Below are 19,478 nucleotides of genomic sequence, written 5' to 3'. Positions count from 1 at the left end.
TTGTATTGGGCTCAGATATGGCGAGTTGGAGGGCCTGTATACCTACTGGAACTCTACACTGTGTCCCTCAAACCACTCCACCACTCCGTGTATTGTGACATAGCACATCATCTTGATGAAAATTGTCATTGCCATTGGGAAACATGTTCGTAATGGATCGGCGTATGTAGTCTGCAACCAGTGTAGGATACTCTTTGGCCATAATGGTGAATTCTAGGGGCTCCACTAGACCCACGATTGATGTGAACGTTACCCAGAGCATAATGTAGATGCCGCCAGCTTGTCTCCGTCCTGCAGAACACATTTCAAAGGAGCTGATCCCCTGGCAGATGACTGATTCGCGCACTCCCATCTGCATAATGAAGGTGTAGGGAGTCATCAGAATACGCAACGCTCTGCCACTGCGCCAACATCCAGTGCTGATGGTCACGTGCCCATTTCAGTCGTAATTGTCAATGTAGTGATGTTAAATTGACACATGCATGGGTCATTGGCTGTGGAGGCATTAGGAGCATTCGAAGCGCTGCGTGTTCACACATTTGTATTCTGCCCAGCATTAAGTCTGATAAATGAAAAGCAGCAGTTTGCTTTTGTTCTACAATATTACTTTCATTGTTAACCGGTTTTCGGCTTACAAGGCCATCTTCAGGCATTTACTGAGTATTATCACCAAAGAAGTTAAATGTTAGCAGACAACATTGGAAGAGAAGTAACACATCTAGACTGAAGTAGAAACATAAAGTAACCTCTTTGGAAAGAAAAAGTAAAAACTGAACAGTACATAAATAACAATGGGGTAGACAGGAAAACTTTTAGCACAAAATAGGAATAGCATGTCTACATAAGTTTCTATTAATAAACTAATAAAATAAAATAAAATTAGTATTAGACAAGGTTGCATCAGGAGGTATGAAACAGGGAGTGATTCACAACAAATTAAAAGATATGCCTCTGCCTGACTGTCCATGTTTCACACCCCTTGTAGTTGTCTCATCAAATACTGTTCATATTTTACTTTGCTCATTTATTTAATGAAAACTGGTACACAGCCACTGCTTTGATTATAATGTTAAAATGCAGTACCACCACACCTCAAACTGTAGGTTCCCTCAAACACCTCCATTTTCCTGCATTTATTAATTTCTGTTATTGATATTGCTTAAGTTCCTTATGTATTCTGTATTTACATTGATAACTGTCTCTTCTTTTAATTGGTTATGTAACCTACTCATGTTTCATACCTCCTGATGCAGCCTTGTCTAATACTGATTTTATTTTATTAGTTTTGTTTATTAATAGAAACTGTTATGTAAGCATGCTATTCCTATCTTGTGCTAAAGATTTTCCTGTCTACTCCATCGTTATTTATGTACTATTCAGTTTTTCCTTTTTTATTCCACAGACGTTACTTACTGTATTTTTCTACTTCAGTCTAGATGTTACTTCTCTTCCAATGTTGTCTGCTAACATTTAACTTCTTTGGTGATAATACTAAGTAAATATCTGAAGATGGCCTTGTAAGCCGAAAACCGGTTAACAATAAAAGTAATATTGTAGAACAAAAGCAAACTGGTGCTTTTCATTTATTGTAATGTTGTTCTACCAAGAACCGACGAAAGATTCTGTTAATATGATTAAGTCTGATGTTAGTTCCACCACAGTTCGCCGCCTGTCCTGTTTTACCAGTCTGCCCAGCATATGACGTCACACAACTGTGATGTTGGGTGACCACGCCAACCCGTCTGGTCACGATTTCACCACAGCAGTCCTCGAACACCCACCAAGTCAGCGAGTTTCCGAAAAGCTCGTGTCGAGCCTCCGGGCCATCAGTCTGCCCTTGGTCCAACTCAGATCGCGCGGCTTCCCCATTCTACGCAGATAGCACTATCGCTGGTGCTACATCCATTGTGCGCATGTCTGAATTCCTCGCCAGGTGACAGCTGTCGCATGGCGGATTTTTATCAATAGTAGTTCGGTGGTCATAATGATCTGGCTGATCAATGTGTGTACAATTAGGGGCATAAACTGAGTGACCACACAAGGATGATTCTTGGACGTACTTAGCAGTAAAAAGGAAAACCCCTAACTTACAAAGAAATGTCCCTCAGCGTTTTTATGCTTGGCAAAATAGGCAGGCGCCTTTATCTGCATAAAGAGACTGTTGAAATGGAAAAAGAGCGGATGAGAGCAGAGGAATGGGAAACTGAAGGAGCTAACGTGATACGCACGTTCTAACCTAAATTGCTGTCTGCGGCTGGGTTGTGATGTGGAGACGCTCTCTTCTGTGTCAATGCTTTGTGTGCTAAAAGTAATATTTGTTTTTATGAAACATTTTGAGCACAGCGAAGTGCCATTACATGGTATTGGTGGCAAACGTTACTCAGAAATACCGAATGATCCTAGTAATAGTTTGGTATCTACTGACTGGTATTTATCAAAGTTTTACTGAAGAGTCTCAGTATTGTTTTGTGGTGGAGGTAACCACAAATAAAAGCTCAAGAGATACTTTGTCACATAATAAATAAATTGATATAGATTGAAATTTCATCAACACACTTGAGACCAACCTAAGATCGTTCCAGTACTCAGCTCTAGTCTGTTCTTACACTTGATATTTTGCCGTCAGTGATAACCAGTATAGGCAGAATAGATCTGTACTTAGAGCCAAAATCTCAGGACCCACCCTTATTTAGTCACGCTGGAGGCCCTGCTGTCTTCCCCGTCTGAGTACATTGTTGGAACACACTTTTAGTTCAGAGAATGAAAACATTGTCGACAATAGATGACATAAATCGCTCCATAACCATTTTTCATCAGTATTGTAAAACAGACATTTGCGTTTTTTTAATCTTACTAATCATAAAGATAATGAGCTTCAAATGATACTGTGACACTTCATTTTACTCGAGAATAGCAATTTGCAACTGGTTAAATTCAGTGAGAGTATTTGTTTTATAGCTAGTTTTGACAGTAAATTGGGTAAAAATGTTTGACGTTTGATATTTTCTGCTTTTGGACTAACACTGAACAATGCAGCACATTTTATGGTAATGAACTACATATGTATTACCCACTAAGTAATTTGAATGCACTACAGTGGAATCAGTTACACTGAATGAGACTTGACTAAGAGTATACACACATTGTTCTTATAAACACTTCATTGTTCAAGCATTATTCCTTAAATTCTTTCAAATACAACATCGTGCTGTAATGAATTACTTAACTGCATGTCTATATGGAGAATGTTAGCAAAATAGAACATACTGCCATATTGGACTAGTAAAGTTTTTTTGAAGGAGGTCCAGGAACATTTTCATTTCCATTGATAGTTTAAATGCTGTGTGAATCTGAAACTTTTATCCAGAAAAAATTGAGTATATTAAGTGATCCAGTAGGCAATGACTTCATCGGTATTACTGTTGATAAAGAATTTAATGCAGTTTCACACAGGCATTATTTCACTTGAACTGTAAATTATTGCTTGCAAATTAGTAGGAAACATGTTAAATAATAATTCTCTAAATAGAGATTCCTATAATTTCCTTTGTTACGGTTGTAGTCAAAGCTTCATTGAGCCTTTGTTTCCTTCGTTAGGTTCTAATAACTGCTGCATATACTAATTTTCGTTAGTCAAATACATCAAACTTCATAGATTTTATCTTGTTAATGCAGACAAACCTCACAGACTGAGGACATATTTTGACAAACTGAATGCAGACTAGACACACTAATTACTTCTTCCAGACTGTGGCCTAGCATTACTGGTACATGTGTACCTTATGGTACTCAAACCAATTACATTTGGTTTAGTTATACCAAAAAATTGCAATTCAGTTTAGAACTCAAATAATTATCTGATCTACTTGGCTAATTTTCAGCATACTTTTGAACCACCACAGTTGAGTCGTAGTTTCTTTCGTGTTGTTAATTATCCAGGTTTGACTTCCATACAAGACTACACTCCAGACAAGTACTTAAAAAAATGCACTCTACACTATTTTCTGATCAGTTTTTCTTGTTACTCCTACTCTGAATTTTATATTTTCTGCATATCATCCATCACTTACGTTGATGCTCAAGTGGAATTTTCTACAGCCATCACTGTTTCATTTCTTAACCTCAGTATAGTGTGGATTAATTTGACTGCAGTCTGTGACACCTGTTTTAATTTTGTTGATCTTATAACCTCTTCATGTAACATGTCTTAAAATCTGTAATTGGCCTACAGTATATGTTTGCAAAGCATATACCATTCTATCAGGAAAGCAAAAATGTAATTTTGTAAATAGCCGATAAAGATGTTTGATTTGAAGCTAATTTCGTAGGGCACACATCCAAAACAGTTCTAGTTACTGAAATTTAAAGACATTGTTATGAAGTAATAAAAAGTACTGTACTTACTTTCATGTATATGAATGGTAAACTAGTTCACTTGCATTATAAGCCCTTCATAAGTACTTCACTAAGTGCATATGCCAACTGTCATATCAAGATAAGGCTTCTGATCTAAATATCCTTAATGTGTTCTGTGCATACCTCCCACTGTGCATGATTTATGTGGAGGATGGTCACACTATTATTCACTGGAGCTGTCCCATAAACACTAAAAAAGGAGTATATTTCCACCCCTTCAATTGGTCTCTGGTTGCACTAGCTACAAAAAGAACATTTTCTTTGCAGAACTAAAGCTGATATATTTCCCCTCGAAATCAGGTCAATAATAGTTGGTTGTCTTGTTGTTTTGGTAAACATATCTGGTGACTGAAATGGATTGGCAGACTGAAACTGTTTGGTACGTCGAAATATTTGCCTTGTATCTAAAATCCTGTAGGGACATACTGATTTAATAAATTTGGTGGTTTGGAAAGATAATTTGCAAACAGATTAAACTTTAAAGTCTTATATTATGAAGGAAAAAACCTAAATGCAGATAAGAATATTACATTCTCAAAAATAAGTTTTCGGAATACAACAATCCATTTTACATTCTGTAACCGTATACCACTAAAATTCAGTAAGCTGAAAGAAATCATTTGATACTTTTATACAATAACCACCTGTCCTTCGTCAGGGGCATTGAAATGAGACGTCAAGTATTCTTGCGAATGAATAAAGTCACAAACTACTATGATCATTGGAATTTCACATAACTCCTTACCTTGGTTACATTGAAATTACTTCCTTCTGTAAGACATTTCTCTTCTGTATCAACGTTAACGCCCACGTAATTGCACATTAAAATGAGCCACACTTCCTGTAGTGTTAAAGTACAAATAATATCTTCTGCTTTTCCTAAGACTAACCTTTGCTTAAATAAAGGTATTACAGTAATTTAACGGTTTGGTTCCACAATACTGTTTCTCCGTTCCATAATTTGGAAGAATGATGGTATACTTCAAAATATCAAATATATGACGTGTTTGGAGTACTCAATTCATCTTTTACTTTTCTAATACTTAAATTGGTTTAGTTTGTTCATAGGGTGTTAGATGCAAAATGATTCAGTTGGGTGAGATGATCCACCTTGTTTCAATAAACTTGATGTTGAATGAACGTCAGCTATTTTAAATGTAAATAGTTTGTTAGTATTTACAGTTGCGAAATAGTGACGTGTGTAAAGGCATAATCCTGTATTGTAGAAATCAGACGTCATTATAAAACAGTGCATCACTATTTCCATGAGTTTAATACTGTGAATATTCATTACCAACACGAAGATTGCTAATTCCATATGGCTAAAAATGATCTCTCACTGTGGTGAAATAAGTGTTCTATCATTGAGAGTTCACTAGCGCCAGCGCCTGTGCTTAGCATACAAAGGATTGCACCCTAAGAATGGTCTAATGAATGTTTCTCTACATATATTATTTTAGAAAAAAATGTCCCTAAATAATGAAACCATAAAGCTAAAAATTAAGGATGTATAAATGTGTGTCACAGTTAAGTCTCGTCTTTATTTGGGAAATATTTTGGTCAAATAGGTGTTTTTACGAAAATTTATAGGCGGTAAATATTAGACCCATGAAGATGAAAATTTGTATGCAGAATAAATTCCATTAAGCTACCTACATTAGCTATCGAATTATTTACTGAAAACTAAATTTGCAACAAAAACGTCCTTGTTCATAAAATATTAAGTAGGCTAAATGAAATTGTTATAGAAAGTTCTAATTACAGCACTTGATTACTTCCAGTAAATAATGCAGCCGTAAGAGATTTTAAGGTTTTATAATAACTACAGTTACAAGGAACCTTAAAGCATCACCTTCAGCGATCATGTTGTACTGTTGGTTCCTCTCTAAAAGCTCTAACTGGTAAAGTATAAATGCAGTGAAGCTAAAACTTCTGTGGCAATTAAAAGCAACTTCATTCACATAAAAATTAAGATTGTCAACTGTTAAATGTCTGAGAAAGGGGCATTTATATGCTGATACTTGTGCCTATAGCGGTTGATGGCAGATTTTCCGTTCGGCGGTCTACTGTGGTCATATATAAAAACAGTAATTAACGAGAGAGTCTCTTCATACCGAGGTAAGAGTTTTTCTGTCTAATGCGTGCCTACGCGGTACCTCGTACGCTGTCGCAGCCACATGGCTATCAAAATGTTTTCGGTAAAAGTAGATAGAGAACTCGCGAGGACTGTACACTGTCCTGGATCGCTTAGATTTCACGGACGTAACCATGTGCCGCCCGTGATGTTGACGTAACCGCGTGGCAAGGGGCGAGATTTTCCACTTTCAAGGCGAGCAATTAACTTCTGGTGATTAGAGGTCAGTGCGATAGACCAATTTACCTGAAACTTCACATAGAGGTCGCCCCCCTCAACTGTTAATATTGCTGTTTCTGATAGGTTCGTTATCGTCATTATCAGGAACATTACTGTGCTTGTGAACTTTTACTGAATATATCACAGTTTAAACTCATAACTTTGGTTTAGTCATAGTCCCGCTGAGTAAAAAGTAAGTAGGAACATTTTCTTTCAGTTTGTACAAAGAGTAATGTGGACTTGCAGAAGGAAGATTACGGTCATTGTGCTCTCCATCACTCGCTGACTGAGCACAAAATTAGTTTCCAGGCCCTTATAAACGGAGGACGCCAAAATCACCATCATCCCAGTCACGTCCTAAGTAGATGAAATTCATAGTCTGGCAAATGCACCAGTTGAGAATTAAATTATCGGTAGTAATCCAAAGCCACAGCGTATGGCCATAACAGATAACTGAGTAATATAAAAATGACACCTTTGGACCTCGATATTAGTCATGGAGAAATCTCTCTTGAGTAACATAAGCAAGGTTCACACACAAGCAAAATTAAGAGACAAATTTTAGTATATATTGATACTGACGTATGTTTTTATACATTAATAATAGTGATAGTACCAAGGAATAGCATAAACAGAAAATACAGGGAAAGGTAGAGCACGCAAATATAAGTGCAACATAGCTTCTATTTGTGCTCGTTAAGCACACAATTCTGGGAGTCTGAGACTGTGTAAAGTAAACAAAGCTATTTCGTTTAAAAATTCACTTCAAATCCTAGGTTATTCGGTCTTTAAAATCCTCCTTACAGATTCACCATAATTTAAACTTTAACTATTGATTTACTATGACAAATACTTTGTCCAAGAATTTAAACAATTGATTTTGGAACCGTCAGTTATGATTGAAACAATCATCCTCATAATGTTGAAACTCTCTACTGTGAAAACTCATCTAGAGTTAATTTCACAGTGATGTTTGCCCACACTTAAAACGCTTCGCTATTTGAGCTTCCAGACCCTTATTTCCTCCTGCAGTTTTTCTCTTCTGGAAAAGCACCACAGATGCCCTTAATGTACCGCTACCCTACTTTCCAGTTTATCTGATCACAGTGCACCAATTTTAATAGTATGAGTGTTTTGAGTACTGGTATGCAGTTTCGCATCATGGTTAGCGATACCTGTCCTTAGAATGGCACGTTTTCTTAAAGCTAGAACGTTTCTCTGGCCAAAAACCAGCGTAAAATAAAATATAACTATTGGAATGTATTAAATTAACGAGATAAGCCAGCAAATTAAATAGCAAACGATTTTAAGAACCTTTCAAATTTGTTGGCATTCACCGACTCAACTAATCAGATCACTGGACGCAATAAACACCACTGATTAAATTTGAGTGGAAATGTTTCCTAATTAAAAAATCTACGCTCGCTGTAACGTAATTCCCTTATCACAGTTTGGTTGGTGGTTAGACACTGGACTCGCATTCGGGACGACGACGGTTCAATCCCGCATCCGGCCATCCTGATTTAGGTTTTCCGTGATTTCCCTAAATCGTTCCAGCAAACGCCGGGATGGTTCCTTTGAAAGGCACGGCCGACTTCCTTCCCTAATCCAATGAGACCGATGACCTCGCTGTCTGGTCTCCTTCCCCAAACAACCAAACCCAACAGTTTGGTTGAATCTATATGTGAAAGATGTTTCTCGTTTGGAAAAAACCAGTCTAGTTTAAGAAACATTCGTAGTAGTGTTACATGCCAAATACTTAGATATTTTACAACATACATGATACGTTGCTAAACATCTTGAAATACTGTGTGTGTGTGTGTGTGTGTGTGTGTGTGTTGCAGATAAAGGCACAGTGACAACAGCAATTGGAGAAGTAGCAGCAGGTGTAAAAGGCCGCCTGAACTACTCCAGCGGAACAAGATTTAAGAACTGCTCAGCTGTTAACACCTGGACTGTAAGGGGTCTGAAGAGTTTGGGTTCAGGAACAACCAGCATTGAGTCTGTTCCGTTCACACACCAGAACTCCAGTACGTGGTGTATGGTCCTCACAAAGAACTCGACTGGACTTAATCTCTCGTTTATGCTGAAAAAGAGTGAATCCGAATTGCCTTTGGGAGCAAAGGTGAAAGCAGACGAGGTTCTTCGTAGTGGCGAGAAACGAGAAGTGTACCCGCGCACGTGGTGTACTCTAAAGCAAGGACAGAAGTCCCAGATGCTGCCCTTCCGGAAAATTGTGACCGCCGGAGGGACCGTCAATGAAGACGAGATAACACTGCAGTGCGAGGTCTGCATGCAGTGCATTGTTCAGGACGAGCTGCTTGTGGGAGAAATCGCAGAACCAAAAGTTGATCTATTCAGGTGCCTGGAGGAGATGCTCCACAAAGAAGTCCACACGGACTTCGAACTGCGTGCAGGGGGCACTGTTACGAAGGCGCACAAGTCCCTATTGGCCGTGCGGAGCCCCTACTTCGCCGCAATGCTTCAGCCGCACACGAAAGAAGCACAGGAAGGCTTCGTAGAGGTTTCGGATGTAAAGCCTGAAGTACTGAAACAGGTTCTGGTTTACATGTACACTGCTGAGGCACCAGGGCTGAAGGACAAACCGTGGGACCTGCTGATGGCCGCCGACAAGTACCAGTTGCCTCAGCTGAAGCGCCAGTGCGAGGCGTACATCGCCAGCCGCCTGGACGTGGACAATGCTGCGGAAACTGCAGCCAACGCCTTTGTTTTCTCCAGCGACCTGCTGTTGCAGCGTGCGGTCCACTTCATCAAGCGCAACCTTTCCCAGGTGATCAGCACTCCAGGATGGAACGAGGCTATAGCTGCGTACCCTGAAGCCATACAGAGCATCAGCGAGATGATAGAATGAGTCCGTAAGAGGTAACTGTACTTGATGGTGGAACCTTTGTGTGACAAATGGTCAGCCACCTAACATTAAATCATTCTTGCCCTCCTGTTGTTAACACCTTCAATCTCTGCCCTACTTTAAGTTGTGCGTGTGCCTGCATCTCTTCATAGCTACTGCAGCCGCGCGGTCATGGCGCCTTGCCACGGTTTGCGCTGCTGCCCATCGAAGGTTCTACACCTACGTGATCACTCTATTCACAATAAAGTGCCTGGCAGAGGGTTCAATGAACCACCTTCAAGCTGTCTCTACCCTGGTTTGTCTGAAACGTCCCCTTAAAAAAAAAAAAAAAAAAAAAAATTACTGTACTGGTAAACCCCTTACGTTATTTGATTTTCAAACAGCTGAGCAAAACTGAACGTGCTTAGACATTTCTCCCTTTACTTATTCTGATCAACACTAAACTGACACACACTATTTTTAGCGAAACGCAATCTGATTTTCAATAATCCCTACAAAAGAACGGCCCTGACTAACCATAACCTATACCTTTCATGAATCACTTACCTCACAAAAATCTTCGTTACTCGTACTGCTGCAATACAGCGAGCGCCAATACTGCCAGCTAAAAAAAGATTCTAACTACAGAAGGCACTAACTAATGATAGGCATAGTTAGCAAATGAAAGATTTTGTTAGAGAACAATCAATGTATTTACCTTAATAGTGTTCAAAAGTCATATATATATCAGTTCATGACATCCAGTCTTACAAATTTACTCTCTCTGATGGACACACGTCCAGATCATCCACTCTCAAAACTCCATCTCTCTCCCCACATCCACCACCGCTGGCGGCTCACCTCCAACTGCGCAACGCTACGCGCTGTTCACATCCAACTGCCCAACACTACAATAGCGACTATTCCAACAATGCCAAGCAACCACTGACATCACACAACACAGTCAGTGATTTTCATATAGAGCGCTACGTGGCGTTACCAACATAAAAACCTAAACAGCCTACTTACTTATTTTATCGTGATCATAACTTCTCCGTATGTAGGTGGGTGCCAACACAATGTTTTCGCAATCAAAGGTGAAAACTGGTGATTGAAATTTCGTGAGAAGATCCCGTCGCAACGAAAAACGCCTTTGTTTTAATGACTGCCACTAAAATTCACGTATCACGTCTGTGGCACAATCCCCCCTACTTCGCGATAATACAAAACGACCTGTCCTTCTTTGTACTTTTTCGATGTCATCCGTCAGTCCCATCTGATGCGGATCCCACGCCGCACAACAATACTCCAGAATAGAGCGAGGAACCGCAGTGTAAGCAGTTTCTTTAGTAGACCTGTTGCACCTTCTAAGTGTTCTGCCAATGAATCTCACTCTTTGCTGGTTGTACGCACATTATCTATGTGATCGTTCCAATTTCGGTTATTTGTAATTGTAATGCCAAATATTTAGTTGAATTTACATCCTTCAGATTGTGTAATAGAATATTAGAGGATTTCTTTTAGTGCTGATGTGAATAACTTCACACTTTTGTTTATTCACGGTCAATTGCCACTTTTCGCACCATACAGATATCTTATCTACATCATTTTTCAATTCGTTTTGCTCATCTGATGACTTTACAAGACGGTAAATGACAGCATTATCTGCAAAAAATCTAAGACCACTACTGAGATTGTCTCCTCTGTCGTAAATATAGATCAGGAACGCCGCATATTACTTCTGTTTCACTCGATGAGCTATTACTAAGAACTATGACCTTTCTGACAGGAAATCGCAAATCCAGGCATATTCCACAGGCACGCTGTTTGGTTAGAAGACGCTTGAGAGGAACTCTGTCGAAAGCCTTGAGGAAATCTAAAAATATGGAATCAATTCGACATCCCTTGTCGATAGCACTCATTACTCATGTATATAAAGAGCTAGTTATGTTTCGCAATAACGATATTTTCTGAATCCTTCCTGACTGCGTGTCAATAAATCTTTCTCTTCGAAGTACTTCATAATGTTCGAATACAGTATATGTTCCAAAACCCTTCTGCAAATCGACGTTAGTGATATGGGCCTGTAATACAACGGATTACTGCTACTTTCCTTCTTGGGTATTGGTGTGACTTGAGCAATTTTCCAGTCTTTAGGTACGGATCTTTCTGTGAGCGAACGGTTGTATATACACTCCTGGAAATTGAAATAAGAACACCGTAAATTCATTGTCCCAGGAAGGGGAAACTTTATTGACACATTCCTGGGGTCAGATACATCACATGATCACACTGACACAACCACAGGCACATAGACACAGGCAACAGAGCATGCACAATGTCGGCACTAGTACAGTGTATATCCAACTTTCGCAGCAATGCAGGCTGCTATTCTCCCATGGAGACGATCGTAGAGATGCTGGATGTAGTCCTGTGGAACGGCTTGCCATGCCATTTCCACCTGGCGCCTCAGTTGGACCAGCGTTCGTGCTGGACGTGCAGACCGCGTGAGACGACGCTTCATCCAGTCCCAAACATGCTCAATGGGGGACATATCCGGAGATCTTGCTGGCCAGGGTAGTTGACTTACACCTTCTAGAGCACGTTGGGTGGCACGGGATACATGCGGACGTGCATTGTCCTGTTGGAACAGCAAGTTCCCTTGCCGGTCTAGGAATGGTAGAATGATGGGTTCGATGACGGTTTGGATGTACCGTGCACTATTCAGTGTCCCCTCGACGATCACCAGTGGTGTACGGCCAGTGTAAGAGATCGCTCCCCACACCATGATGCCGGGTGTTGGCCCAGTGTGCCTTGGTCGTGTGCAGTCCTGATTGTGACGCTCACCTGCACGGCGCCAAACACGCATACGACCATCATTGGCACCAAGGCAGAAGCGACTCTCATCGCTGAAGACGACACGTCTCCATTCGTCCCTCCATTCACGCCTGTCGCGACACCACTGGAGGCGGGCTGCACGATGTTGGGGCGTGAGCGGAAGACGGCCTAACGGTGTGCGGGACCGTAGCCCAGCTTCATGGAGACGGTTGCGAATGGTCCTCGCCGATACCCCATGAGCAACAGTGTCCCTAATTTGCTGGGAAGTGGCGGTGCGGTCCCCTACGGCACTGCGTAGGGTCCCACGGTCTTGGCGTGCATCCGTGCGTCGCTGCGGTCCGGTCCCAGGTCGACGGGCACGTGCACCTTCCGCCGACCACTGGCGACAACATCGATGTACTGTGGAGATCTCACGCCCCACGTGTTGAGCAATTCGGCGGTACGTCCACCCGGCCTCTCGCATGCCCACTATACGCCCTCGCTCAAAGTCCGTCAACTGCACATGCGGTTCACGTCCACGCTGTCGCGGCATGCTACCAGTGTTAAAGACTGCGATGGAGCTCCGTATGCCACGGCAAACTGGCTGACACTGACGGCGGCGGTGCACAAATGCTGCGCAGCTAGCGCCATTCGACGGCCAACACTGCGGTTCCTGGTGTGTCCGTTGCGCCGTGCGTGTGATCATTGCTTGTACAGCCCTCTCGCAGTGTCCGGAGCAAGTATGGTGGGTCTGACACACCGGTGTCAATGTGTTCTTTTTTCCATTTCCAGGAGTGTATGTCACACATGGTCCACATAATATTTCTTGCAGTGCAGTAATTTTATACAGATACAGCCCACGTTCTTCGGTTACAGCCTTATATGCTGCCGTAGTAGAGCCTTTAGCCTCTTGCGGTGATTTTGTTGGACTTAGCAGCATGATGTCCGAATTTTTGTCAAACTTCCGTTCCGTGAAAATCATGGGCATACCAGATTGTGGTGCACCATGAACAGAGCCTGGTGCCTGGATTTTGCGGATCAAATCACGGAGTCATCACGTGGATACACAGAAGCAGGAAAACTTGATCTAAATTGCCACCGCATATGCTCAATAAAGTTTCCTCCTACACTGAAAACCTCTTCCAATGAAAACGCGCGCTCAGCAATAGTAAGCATTCTCACTGACTCAGCTCAAACAAGAACTGCACAATAACACTTCTAACAGCTGCTAAGCACATGCAACACTACAACCCCCCCCCTCCCCCCACCCTACTACTACAGGTCAATGGAACACGTGCAGGCGAGAATTGAGTTTGCTGCCAACCTCACACACAGCGCTAGGCGGAGAGACTCGGGCGCTGCTGAGAGACTTCGCAGACGCAAGGATATCCACTTGAACCTGTGTGCTATCGTCACGCCTTCATTCTCATTAGCACACACCATAGCTCCTTCGTCAACAAGTTAAGCATGACTCAATGCCTCAGAACGTCCTATCTACTTTCTTTAGTTAAGTAGTGCCGTAAATTCGTCTTGTCCACGACTCAATCCAGTACCTTACATCTGTAACTTTCTACCTTTCTACTGACAAAATTTTCTTCCCCGTGCTAATCTTTACTTAGAACAGAATTCACAACTCGCACATAAAATTAATCCAGACAAAGAAGATTCGTAATAAGATTTACATAATAATAAACAGGTCGTGATGGAAAGTAACGGTATTGCATGTCATTAAACTCGATTGTTGGGTACTACACTACCGGACATTAAAATTGCTACAACACGAAGATGACTTGCTACAGACGCGAAATTTAACCGACAGGAAGAAGATGCTGTGATATCCAAATGATTAGCTTTTCAGAGCATTCACACAAGGTTGGCGCCGGTAGCGACACCTACAACGTGCTGACATGAGGAAAGTTTCCAACCGATTTCTCATACACACAACAGCAGTTGACCGGCGTTGCCTGGTGAAACGTTGTTGTGATGCCTCGTGTAAGGAGGAGAAATGCGTACCATCACGTTTCCGACTTTGATAAAGGTCGGATTGTAGCCTATCGCGATTTCGGTTTATCGTATCGTGACATTGCTGCTCGCGTTGGTCGAGATCCAATGACTGTTATCAGAATATGGAATCGGTGGTTTCAGGATGGTAATACGGAATACCGTGCTGGATCCCAACGGCCTCGCATCACTAGCAGTCGAGATGACAGGCATCTTATCCGCATTGCTGTAACGAATCGTGCAGTGACGTCCCGATCCCTGAGTCAACAGTTGCAGACGTTTTCAAGACAACCATCTGCACGAACAGTTCGACGATGTTTGCAGCAGCATGGACTATCAGCTCGGAGACCATGGCTGCGGTTACCCTTGACGCTGCATCACAGACAGGAGCGCCTGCGATGGTGTACTCAACGACGAACCTGGGTGCACGAATGGCAAAACGTCATTTTTTTTTCGGATGAATCCAGGTTCTGTTTACAGCATCATGATGGTCGCATCCGTGTTTGGCGACATCGCGGTGAACGCACATGGGAAGCATGTATTCGTCATGGCCATACTGTCGTATCACCCGGCGTGATGGTATGGGGTGCCATTGGTTACACGTCTGTCACCTCTTGTTCGCATTGACGACACTTTGAACAGTGGACGTTAAATTTCAGATATATTACGACTCGTGGCTCTACCCTTCATTCGATCCCTGCGAAACCCTACATTTCAGCAGGATAATGCACGACCGCATGTTGCAGGTCCTGTACGGGCCTTTCTGGACACCAGAAAATGTTCTACTGCTGCCCTGGCCAGCACATCCTTCAGATATCAATTGAAAACGTCTGGTCAATGGTGGCCGAGCAATAGCTCGTCACAATACGCCAGTCACTACTCTTGATGAATTGTGGTATCGTGTTGAAGCTGCATGGGCAGCTGTACCTGTACACGCCATCCAAGCTCTGTTTGACTCAATGACCAGGCGTGTCAAGGCCGTTATTACGGCCAGAGGTGGTTGTTCTGGGCACTGGTTTCTCAGGATCTATGCACCCAAATTGCGTGAAAATGTAATCACTTGTCAGTTCTAGTATAATATATGTCCAATGAATACCCGTTTATCATCTGCATTTCTTCTGGGTGTAGCAATTTTAATGGCCAGTAGTGTAAAAGATAAAGCTTTAATCTACAGCTAGGAGCAATGTTATGTGCAGTTTGACTTTCTCGTTTTCCAATTATTTTACGTCTTTTATTCTCAACTTGAGAGACCAGATAGTTACAGACTTTCTTTCCTAGCTAAACATCTCAACAGGCTGGAAAAAGGTCAGAAGGTATCCCTTGATAGGGGTTTTCCAGTTGGTTTGTCAGATGACCAAAGGAAGCCTAAAAAACTGGGAGACTGGAACTATATGATGATGTTTCTAGTACACTGTTTTCGACATTGGCTTGAGAATGGTAATCATTATAAGAATAAATAATGTTGTATAATTTTGTCAACAAGAATGCTTCTAATTGTTTCATTAAATAGAAGAAAGTGCTTACACTGTATTTCTTTAAAGTTATTAATGCATTACACTAAGACTGTGCGTGCAGTGTTGCTGGTCATGGAATGGATTTTCCCTAGCCAGATGTTCCACGCCGTTTCACTCTTGCGTTAGGGGCAGAAAATATTCCAACCTGACAAACGGGTGTCACACATGCCAAATTTACCCTGGGATGAAACTCAATCTGTAGTATGCACCATGTCCTCTTTTGTACCAGAGTGAGTTCCGTTGTACTTTCAAACAGAGCACTAGAAGAATGGCTCATTGTCATCTGTTCTTACTCTAACTTTGAGAGTTTCGTCTTCATGGACTTTCAAAAAGCAATATGGGAGAGACCAAAGACTATTAGTACATTCTGCCCTTCTTGAGATTTTGGAATTTTCGAAGTAGGTTTGTTAAATATTTCATAACTTTTGCCACTTGAAATTTTTCTCCCAAATTGTTAACCTCTCTTCAATCAAACAAGCGCTTAGCCTTCGAGTACACCTGATGTCCAGTGACAATTCTACCTGATTCGCATTCCACACAGTTACTACAGTAGGCCTGTAGTGTCTTGTAAGTAATATTTTTTTAAAGGATGGTTATGTTCAAGTATTTTACAGATGACTTCATCTCGCAATTACTATAACCATAAGACTGTATGCGATCATTGTAAACAATGTCTCCATTTTTAATCCTATGGATCTATTGCACTTCAACTCCATTTGGGCTTCACTAAACCTGTAATCAAGTTTCCACACTTAAGTGCATACCTTACAGTTCCTTTCCATTAATTTCAATTTTTCCTTCACCAGGCGAGTTAGCCCTCACCCAGCTCTATACTGCAATGTGGTAACTCTTAAGTAGCTGCATCATCTGCAAAGTCAGATTGCTACTAATACTGTTCATTCAATATATATTACATGACACAGAAATGATTCCGTCACAATTCTCAGAGACACAATGAAAATTCATAGTAAAAAAGAACTTTTCAACTACCATATGAGAAACTAATACTGAGCTTTTGCATTTAGTTGAAGAGGAAACTGTAGCATCAACAGAAGGATGGCAGCAGAACCGAGGCGATTGGCAGAGATCTCATATTCTTCAGGAATTGTAAGAATATTTGGGTGTGCAACAAAGCTGAAGTATTAGCCAGCTACAGCTCCATGTTGGGCTGAAATTTTTGATAAATTATTAGGTATATGCATCACACTTAATGTGTTACTGGTATTTCCATTGTCAAAGTGATGTTCCTAAAATATATTCTTTGATACTCAGCGCAGCTGATGGAATAATGAATTCAGCATTTGGCACAACCGACATTTATTAATTACTGTAATTCATATTTCTCCATCTGTTTTGCTAAACAGTTCTATTTTACAGTAAAATTAAAAAATAAAGGGTTAAGTTCCCTTGGGATCGTAACTGGTGAATAATTACTATTTTGTGACAAAATAAGCATTGTTTCTATTGTATGAGTTCTTGGTCCAACAGGTTTGATAGAGGAAATGGAAAAGGAAATAAATGTCAGTTCTACTATCATTAACGTTGAAACCTGAACAAAAACGGCATTTCATTGTTCTAAATGAATTTTTAGTAGGCCTACCTATGTTCATCTGATAACCTTGCTGCATGCCAATTATTTTGAAAGTTTTAAATGTTTGTTCTGCATTCATTATAAAATTTACTTAAACATTTTTAATATTTCTTTGCAAAGTTTACATTAAATTTGAATGTAAACTATCATGGTTTGGTAATAGAAATCAACAAAGGCATTGCTGAAGTAAGAGACTGCAACAAGTTGTAACTCTGAAATGAAAAGTATGTTGTTTTTAGTACAATACATAAGTTATCTGAAAAAAAGTGGTTACTCATTTTTTGTCCCAGCACTTCTCCTACTCCACAAGCTTGAAACTGTCTGGTCCAAAAAAAATTGTTTAAAGCTTTGTTTGAACTTGAATTTTTAAAATTGTCGTACCAAATTTGTAGTAATGTGGTTTTGTGCAATGGGTGGTGTTCTACTATTGCTTGTGGGTGAGGGGGGGGTCATTATTTGTGTACACTGCTGTGTTTTGGAATTTTCAGATACTATTATTGTGGAAGTGGTCTTAAACAGGAAAAGCCTACTGGGATCTCTTACATAAAAATGTGCAATTAAAATAAGAGCTGACAGTGTAGGATGTGCCAGCTGATTTAAGGCAGCACTTACTTTGAAGTTTTGGACAGCCAACTGGTGTTGAATGCTACGTGATATAGGTGATGGCTGAACTGTTTGTGACAGTTTGATTTACAGGCTAACAATGAATTATTTCAAGACAGTTCCCACCCGTGCTCAAGCTTTTAGGATTCAGCTGGTGCATATAGGGAATCGTCATCAGGGTTTAGGTAAAATTCTGGAGTAAATTACATGAACTGAATTATTAAAATAAGAATTGGTTCAGTTATAGTTGCAAGCTAGTAACCTGATCTGGAAAGGTAAGTTCATAAGGGGGTCTCACTTCCTCAGAAATCTAGTTATGAGCAAGGAGTTAGGTGCTCAAAAGAAAATTCAGGAATAGAGTGGATGTGTTTAGTAAATTGCCAAATTCATTAGGGTCAGTGGAGCAGAATACTCAGTTTGTGTATAGACACCAATCGTCAATTAAGATACTTTGTTTGCCTGTGAGGCTTGAGGAGCAGGCAAAAGTTTTGCAAGGGGAAGTTTTTATGGTTTATTAAGTAGTGTATCCTCTAGTGCAGGGCATGCTATGGCTCATATGGTGAATCAATTAATAACTGTGACTCCATGTTGGTACTTAGCAAATCGTTGTTAGGTCATTTGTTTAGTAGGGTACTTCATGGGTTAGTTACACAACACTGTTACTGGGTGCAAAGGGAAAAGAGCTGTTGGTGCATGACATGTGTCCATGTAACAGTGTCAACCATTTGTAGAGTTATCAGAAGCAGGCATAATTTGAAATAGTAAGGATTACAGTCCAAAGACCGGAGGCATCTGTTCGTTGATTTTTGCAGGTTAACAAAAGACAGTTCTTCAAACCAAGAATGTTCACTTTTGTAACAGGCAATGTGTAACTATCTTGGGTAATGGTGAAACAACCATGGTGGAAGAATTTCCGCCGCAGAAAGTGGCTAGTCAAGAGACACGGGAAAAGGCTATTTTATGGGGTCACCAAGAGTGTCATTTAGATGTGTCTCCCCAGTAGCTCTGGAAGTTATAAAACAAGCTGACACCAGCAGCAGAACGGCAAAATTAGGTCGAGTGGCCTGATCAGGAGTTGCAGGAAGGTTCTGGCAGCGTGAAGTGTCATCTTTCTGTGCGACTCTTAACCATGAACCAATTTGTGTTCTGGTGGACTCTCGTACTAATATATCTTTGCTTGATCTAAAATGATGTGCAGCAAGTTTGTGAAATTTTTCGAAATTACATTGGCTGAGAGGGCCACACCTTGTGCTGTTCAATGGACAAAAATTAGCAGTTGTGGGAAAGGATAAATTGGCTTAGGTATTCAGGGGTTGGTGTGGCCTGTTGCATTTG

General features: G+C 40.9%; 1 protein-coding gene across 1 annotated transcript; it reads left to right on the top strand.

The window, feature by feature from the left end:
- The first annotated feature begins 8,810 nt into the window (after nt 1-8,810).
- Nucleotides 8,811-9,641, top strand: LOC126209998 (speckle-type POZ protein-like). The gene has a single exon (XM_049939106.1). It carries the CDS (start codon nt 8,811-8,813, stop codon nt 9,639-9,641), a length of 831 nt encoding a protein of 276 aa, XP_049795063.1.
- The last annotated feature ends 9,837 nt before the right edge of the window (nt 9,642-19,478 follow it).

This window comes from Schistocerca nitens, chromosome 10, assembly GCF_023898315.1.
Source record: "Schistocerca nitens isolate TAMUIC-IGC-003100 chromosome 10, iqSchNite1.1, whole genome shotgun sequence".
In the NCBI taxonomy this organism is placed as follows: Eukaryota; Metazoa; Arthropoda; class Insecta; order Orthoptera; family Acrididae; genus Schistocerca; species Schistocerca nitens.
Note: the sequence above shows the minus strand (reverse complement) of the source record. Positions and strands in the feature narration are given on the sequence as shown.